The sequence below is a fragment of the Anoplopoma fimbria genome, chromosome 20 (assembly GCF_027596085.1).
Source record: "Anoplopoma fimbria isolate UVic2021 breed Golden Eagle Sablefish chromosome 20, Afim_UVic_2022, whole genome shotgun sequence".
Lineage (NCBI taxonomy): Eukaryota > Metazoa > Chordata > Actinopteri > Perciformes > Anoplopomatidae > Anoplopoma > Anoplopoma fimbria.
This window is the reverse complement of record NC_072468.1, coordinates 6,440,793-6,448,287: the sequence shown is the minus strand read 5'-3', so window position 1 is coordinate 6,448,287 and position 7,495 is coordinate 6,440,793. Positions and strand designations below refer to the sequence as shown.

At 39.7% G+C, this 7,495-nt stretch overlaps 1 protein-coding gene across 2 annotated transcripts; it reads left to right on the top strand.

The window, feature by feature from the left end:
- The first annotated feature begins 270 nt into the window (after positions 1-270).
- ncam3 (neural cell adhesion molecule 3) lies at positions 271-7,348 on the top strand. Of its 2 annotated transcripts, none has more exons than XM_054621077.1 (16): positions 271-448; positions 1,195-1,266; positions 1,431-1,628; positions 1,822-1,959; positions 2,194-2,337; positions 2,561-2,678; positions 2,821-2,975; positions 3,071-3,204; positions 3,476-3,611; positions 3,735-3,902; positions 4,058-4,181; positions 4,638-4,767; positions 4,870-5,038; positions 5,178-5,367; positions 5,480-5,614; positions 6,148-7,348. In XM_054621077.1, the coding sequence occupies exons 1-16, from the start codon at positions 379-381 to the stop codon at positions 6,188-6,190; spliced, it is 2,124 nt and encodes a 707-aa protein (XP_054477052.1). In that variant the 5' UTR covers positions 271-378; the 3' UTR covers positions 6,191-7,348. The 2 variants fall into 2 exon arrangements, with proteins under 2 accessions (XP_054477052.1, XP_054477051.1); XM_054621076.1 differs by having other exon boundaries at positions 2,188-2,337; positions 4,058-4,180; positions 4,640-4,767.
- The last annotated feature ends 147 nt before the right edge of the window (positions 7,349-7,495 follow it).

The following is a 7,495-nucleotide window of genomic DNA, read 5'->3' as shown; positions in this document are numbered from 1 at the left end:
ACTCCGATCTAATGAGCCATAATAGCACCTCCTGGTAATCATCCTGATAGGTGGCCCCTTTGGACTCTCTACCCGTTTGATTGGCTGGTCGGACGGCGACGTAGAGACACTGATAGGCAACCACAGGGAGGTGGGTGGGGCTGGCTGGCTGTTGGCCAATAGAAGTGATAGGACCCAGAGGAACGCAACTTGACCGGTAACAGTCACTAACACCACACTATAAAAGAGTAGTGACTGTAGTAAGCTGTGGTATTGGGTGTTTCAGTTTAGGATACTCATTGTAATGACCACTTAATCCCATTCATTTTAATCAGGCTCAACAAACTGCATAGTTTTGATTTCAAGTCATACAGGATTGGCAATCAGCGCCAGGTGAACATGATGAAGCAATCAGCTGTTATCTTAAAGATGGCCTTGATGATGCTGATGCTGCTGCTGCACGGCACAGGTAAGATCTGTTACATTATTAAGATTTGTTCAAGAAAGACAATGTCATAATGATATGGTTTAATATACACTGCATGACTGAAATATGGAGACTTTGAAAAGAAAAATAAGTTTATGTCGGTGCTTTAAAGTGTACGCAGGGAATGAATCAGTATTAACCAATATCTGACTGTTTTGTCCCAAATGTGAAGTTTGTGGTCCATATAAACAAGGAAAAGAAAAGTGTCAGTTTGATTTTGCCGGTTTAAACTGTTAAAACAACAGTTAAAACAGTTGACATCTTTCTGCCGCTAGAAGGCTGATGAATTTAATTAGATGAGTTTTCTAATTTTAATAATAAATACTAAGCAAGATATTATTAAAATAAAGTTTAAATTTTGGGATCAGTTTTTGTTGATGTCTTCACTTCAGATGATCTTCATATCAGGTGCTACAAACCACATCTGTCTTTTTAACACCATGACCTACTTTGTTATTTTTCAACAGACATTTATGTCTTAATGTAGAAAGACCAATTAACACATCACACACCTCAGTATTGGCTACATGTGTTATATCAGTCCACTTTTTATGTTTAAAATGACAAATAGTTATATTTACTGTTGTGAATAAGTATATTTTTTCCAAAGAAAGTAATCATGTTTCAATCACTGTTTGCTGTCCTGCAGAGCATCTATTGAGAACAATCAATATTTGTTAACTATTGCGTTCAAAAGAATAATAAAAACTCTTCTTCTCCTACTCTAGATGCAACGATGGACATCATTCCCAAAAATCAAGATGTTAAGGTGGGAGAAGATGTCTTTATCTTGTGTAAAGGTGAGTCATTTTAATTTAATTTGATTACTAATCATTACTAGCAGCTTGTTGATGTGAATGACATTTTCCATTTGATCCTCTTCTAGATGTTTCAAGGTAAGCATGTTAAAACATTTACTCTCACTCTTGTCTCTTCCTCCTTTGCTGCTCCTCTCCCGTCCTAGCTGGAGGAGAGGGAGATATAGTGTGGCAGAAGGACGGGGAAGAGATCGACGATGAAGACAAGTTGTCAAAGCTGGACGAGACTTCCTCTAAATTGATCATTAAGAAGGCTACGATGGAGGATGCGGGCAGATACACCTGTGTGTGTAACTTCGACAACGGACACGAAGATGCTGTTTCGACACAGCTGTATGTTTATGGTACGTAACAGATGGCAACTGTTGCTGAACCTGCATAGTGTAACTGATCTTTTATTTAACTAGGAAATAGAAATTGGTAATATTTAGCATATGAGGACTTACCGAACCAACCCACATTTTGATGATGATATCCTTCATTTTCTTGCTTTGTTGCATAGAAAGTAAGCATCCTAACCTTCTCTTCTTTTGTCAGAGGGTCCATCAATTGTAAGCACCAACACCTACCATGAGTTCCTGCAGGGCACAGAAGGAATGGTGCCATGCGTGGTGACCGGCCAGCCAGCCATGGATGTTCACTGGCTCAGAGACGGAGAGGAAATCTCCTCTGATGGTAGGACCAGCACCCTGGAGCTCTTCTGACGTTTGAAGGGTTATTTTGTAGTTCACAAAAAAGGGTTAGGGGTTAGAGTCATGACTGAATATTGGACTCTTGTGCAGCAACATAGCTTTCTTTCTGTCTTCTTGTGTTTTTGCCTCTGTCTTTAATATTATTTTACTCTCTCCATCACTCTCATGTCTCTTTCTGTCTGTCTCTGCATTTCTGTCCTGCCATCTCTAGCTACAGCAGGAAAGCGTGTGCATCAGCAGCCTGATAACACAGTCCTTATTAAAAATGTGACGAGAGAGGATGCCGGGACGTACGTGTGTCAGGCTCAGATCAGAGGAAGGTCCATCAAACAGACACTCAACTTCTCTGTCGTCGTCAATGGTTGGTATCTTTTACACATGAATATTAAATAGTGGTTAGGGGATTGACAGATCATTTATGACACAAAGATCCTTTCTGGGTCTTGTAAAACCTGATGTGGGTAACATAATTGTGCCAATGAGTGTTATGGCTTCATTCTGATTTAAGTCATAATGATGCCATAATCAATCTGAAGTGTTAACGAAGCATGATTTGGAATTAACAGTACGATTCCCTCCTTCAGCTCCTCCTACTGTGCGTTTGAGAGAAGAGGTGAAGAAAGTGCTGGCCGGACCAGAAACAAACGTTTCCCTGCTGTGTTTGGTGGACGGTCACCCAAAACCCAACATCACCTGGACCTTGTAAGTCTTATTTCTCCTTAATTCTTTACATAGTGTGTGTGTGTGTGTGTGTGTGTGTGCGCCCCAGTCTTTTGAATCCATATGAATAACAAATCCCTATAGCATTCCTCAGTGTATTTTTCTCTACTTGTCCTCCTCCCAGGCCGATGACATTTGACCCTTCACATCATTATTTTGACTCAGACCGCAGCCAGTTGACTATAAGGTCTGTTACCAGGGCCGACTACGGCGAGTACATCTGCACCGCCACCAACAAGATATCGGAAAGCAGTGCCACCATTATGCTTCATGTTTTTGGTAAGTTCAATTTTATATGATTTATTTGACATACAATAAAAATAAACTTATAAACCACTGTAAATGAACGTGCTATTGGTGATTGGTCATTTCAGAGGCCCCAGAGGTGTTTGTGTCAGCAAAGCAGCAGAGTGTATCAGTGGGCGAGAGCGTGTCTGTGTCCTGTAACGTGTCTGGTCATCCTCAGCCTGAGCTATACTGGCTCAACAAGCACAATGGACGCACACTGGTAAGAGTTTAGGGTACACACACACGCACACAAATGCACACAAATACAACATCAGCTGCATGTCTCATTCAATCTGACATTTGTAGCAAGTTTTTAGCAGCATCTGTAGCTCTGTGACTTGACAAACAGTGCAGTTAACGCCATGTCACTGTTGCTGCGAGTTGACTTAACACTGTTCAGCTACTCCGACAACATTACATTTGAGTATTGACAGACATAAGTTAAGTCCAATATATGATCGGATATTTCCTTTTGTGCCTCCCTCTGTCAGGACTCCACCTCTGGTCGTGTCCGTGTTGTTGATGGTGCATTGGTGATTAATGAGGTAGTGCCCTCTGATGGTGGGCTGTATTCCTGCATGGCTGTCAGCACCTCTGGAAATGCATCGAGAGACTTTGCAATACACAGTAAGAGTTTATGTCTGTCTTTGTCTTTAAGACAAAAAGGTTAAGTGAAAGAAAAGTAGATTCAATCTTTACTTAGAACCATGACACTTACACGTTTCTATCTCTCTCTCTCCTTTTACACAGCCCAGCCTGGTCGGCCTCACTACCTGTCAGTCTCATCTGGGCAAACCTCAGTCCTCTTCTCCCTCAAAAGCCTGCCCATCAGTGGAGGAACACCAATCACAAGCTTCATCCTGCAGTGGAGGCAAAGTGCAGCAGAACAGTGGAAGGAGATCACAGTCCCAGCTTCAGGTATGTCATCTTCTTTTCAAAGAAGCTATTCTAGATGTCTAACATGACTCTCATCAGCGAGTGAGTCATTTATACTTTAAACTGCTTATGCCATCAACTCACATTTTACTTTGCACATTAGCTGATGATGTGTTTTCCTCTGTCTGCCTTTGTAGATCCCCATCTAGCTATCACCTCCCTCAAGCCGTACACATTGTACAAAGTGCATTTGGCTGCCATGAATGCAGTTGGAGTGGGAGAGTTCTCAGAACAAAACACCGTCCGCACCGAGGGAATGCGTAAGTGGTACACACAATACATTACAATCACTATAAACACACACCACATCCATATATTATATGTGTGGTGCATAGAGCATTGTATACATATTTATATAATGTACAATATATGTATAGTGTTAGTGCAAGTAGTCCTGCATGCTAATGTAGATATGTCTTGTAAGCAAGGCTTTTCCTCCTCATCTGCCATCACAAATTTTTCTTATTCATCTTTCATGGAACCGTCATCGTTACACTTCCATGACATCATCATCTACTGCCTGATGTTCATTCATGCTGCTAATGACACCATGTAATCCACTGTGATCCATCCTCAGGAGGTAAAGTACCTACAGTGATCTACTAAACAATTAAATAATAAACTGACATACCCATTCAACCTGTATATATTTGTATATTTCATGGAAGCTCATCAATTTGTCATAAATTCTTTCTTTTCTCTTTGCCTCTTGTCCGTAGGTGAACCAGACAGTCCAGTTTTGTTGTCCAATGATATGAAAGTAGAGGGCAACTCCTTTTCTGTCCCTCTCAAACAGAGTGATGATGGTGGAACTCCTCTGCTGCACTTTGACGTACGATACAGACAGGTAGGAGATGCTGTGAGCCTCGCGCTGCCTTTCTCAATAATTATCTCTCCTTTGGTCGTGTTGTTTCCTTACTTTCATCCTTCGGTTCCTATGCTTTCTCAGGATAAAGAAGGAACTGAGTGGAAAGAGATGGAGCTGCCATCCAATGCTGACTCCGTCTCCCTTAAAGATCTTTCCTACGACTCAGACTATCAACTGCAAGTTTCATCCGTCAACCCTAATGGTTCCTCTATCCCTGCCATGTTCAACTTCACCATTGCGGATCAGCCTGGTATGTGGCCTTTCACTCCCTATATCATACACTTAATATGGCATGAACTGGGAGCACAAATAGAGTTAACTGCATTTCGACATGAAGATATTTGCCATACTTTCAGTTAGGTCACCTTGACTCTTTCTCCCTTCTCCAGCCAAATTGAGCATGACCAAAGGCAGCGTGGTTGGCATCGTCATAGTGATCTTCCTTGTGGTATTCCTGGTGGTAGACGCCACCTGCTGCTACAGAAATCGCTGCGGCCTGCTCATGACCATCGCTGTGAAACTCTTTGGACAGAAAGTCCCAGGCCTCCAAATGCTTGAAGAAGGGGAAGGAACCAATGGGTAAGTAGATGTTGAAAAAGTCTGTCAGTGTATATTCATGTATATTTTTACTTTTTTTGTCCCTCATTAAGTTGTCATCATTATCATATTTCAAACCTTTGCTCGACTGCAGAGAAGTGAAGCTGAACAATATATCCACTCCAAGAGACAGTGTTCAACATTCCGAAGCAGGGGTGCAGACACTCACTAAGGACGAGGGGCAGCTCAGAGAGATCACCTGCGACAAAGCCCCCCTTACCAAACACGAGTATGTTCATTCATTTCCATTTATAGCAATCGTACTTGTTGAGAGGTTTGACTGCTGTAAACTGTTTCCTTTCACTCTGATAACAAAGCGAGGTCCATCCATAGACAATCACAGGAATGAGCAGTAAACCAAATTCTATCTTTACATAATTGTTTTTCTAAAGTCAGTGTTCCTGCCAAGACCCCATATGCAGATATGTTGGCTAAGTTATTTAAAAGTAAAACATGTGCTATGGAACTAAAAAACTTATTCCAGACTTTGATGTCTAGATCAATGTTGAAATCAAAGACTAGCTTTAATTATAATGAAAATATCTCTATGAACATCTGCTCGATCTGTCTGCAAGAGAGTGTTACTCCGGCAACAAGAGTGTTTGAGTTGAGGATAATATAAAACTCTGTCTTAGGGCTATTTCTGCTCATTTATACTGGCGCATAAAGATAAAATCTATACCAATGAGTGAATGAATAATCTCAACTTTATTTGTACTTTTATATGTTTTAATACCAATGTCTTATTTTCTTTCCCTGCAGGAAAAAAACAGCGGGCAGAGAACTGCACGCTGCCATTGCATGAGGCCAGAAACCGCAGAAAGAAGAAAGAAGAAGTGTGAAAAAGCAAGGATGATGTATAGACAACAAGAAGATATCCAACCACCACTAAGCCTTAATGACTGAGTCAGAACCGTCAGCAATCTCTACATTCAATACCACTGCTATGGGAAAGGCGTCTGTGCTGTTGGAGTGAGAGGAAAGCGGGTTTGAAATCTCCCAACATACAGTTCACATTAAGACTGCCACAGGCTACATGCAGGAGATTTTATAATTTTTTGTTTTTTTTCTGTTTTGTGTACGCTGATCTAGATTGGCTCAACGACAAAGTCTCATTTTACATGGTAATTGTGTTATCTGTGTTTTACAGGTTAAACTTGTTGGTGTTATAAATTAATTTTGAATTGTTATATTTAACAATATTTACTAAAAGTCACCTTCTGTACTTTGAATGTTGTACACAGACACATGGTCTTGTTTAATTTGTACTATTTGTTATCGTATCACGATATCCTGTTTAATGCATCGGAAATATTTTCATTTATATCTTTTAATCCTTCTTCACTTTTTTTTTTTTTTTCAACATGCGTTGTGGCTGCTTTTCCGATGTATATGTAAGAGTAAACATATATTTTTTTAGATGAAATAGCAGTGTATTTAACACTGTATTCAGCAATAACTTAACCTATCTAACCTTTATATAATTATCATGCACTAATATGTATTGTTTTCAAACCATACATGAGAGATATTTTTATTATTATATATCAAGAGAGGCTTTGAACTTGAAGCCATATTTGACTTTGTAACCGGCTTTGGAAGCTGTAATTTAAAGCAGCTTTTATTATGAGAACCTTCTTTAAAGTACCTGTAATAATATGTGACATGAAATACATATACAAACCAACAAAATGTATTAATGCTGTAAATTATTTTGTTTTCATAGTCATTATATTTACAGTAATGAAATATGTTCCAGTGAAAATGTTTCAGGTCAAATATTTAACTTGCAGCTTTTTTGATTTGACGATACTTTGACATTATTATGTCATGTTTGCAAATTACCTGACCATGTTAATGAAGTGTGTTGATATTAATGTTATATTGTATTGAACATTGTAAATGACTGTACATACACATGTCATTACATATTTTGTGGTTGATAAAAACATTGACTGTAAAATAGCTTTGTCTTTTATGCTCCCCAAAACCTCCATCACAAACAGGTTGGAATGGGATGGTGGGTAAGTGGGCGTCCCTATGGTGCTCAACAAATATTATAGTTGAACTCTAAATTTCCAGAATTCCTGCCATGCCGTCTCGTGCACCA

Bases quoted from the DNA above. Each gene is read 5' to 3' on its own strand.
- ncam3 (XM_054621076.1), top strand. From the start codon at position 379: ATGATGAAGCAATCAGCTGTTATCTTAAAGATGGCCTTGATGATGCTG. The intron at 449-1,194 runs GTAAGATCTGTT...CTCCTACTCTAG, and splicing joins GCTGCTGCTGCACGGCACAG to ATGCAACGATGGACATCATT. The intron at 3,612-3,734 runs GTAAGAGTTTAT...CCTTTTACACAG, and splicing joins GAGAGACTTTGCAATACACA to CCCAGCCTGGTCGGCCTCAC.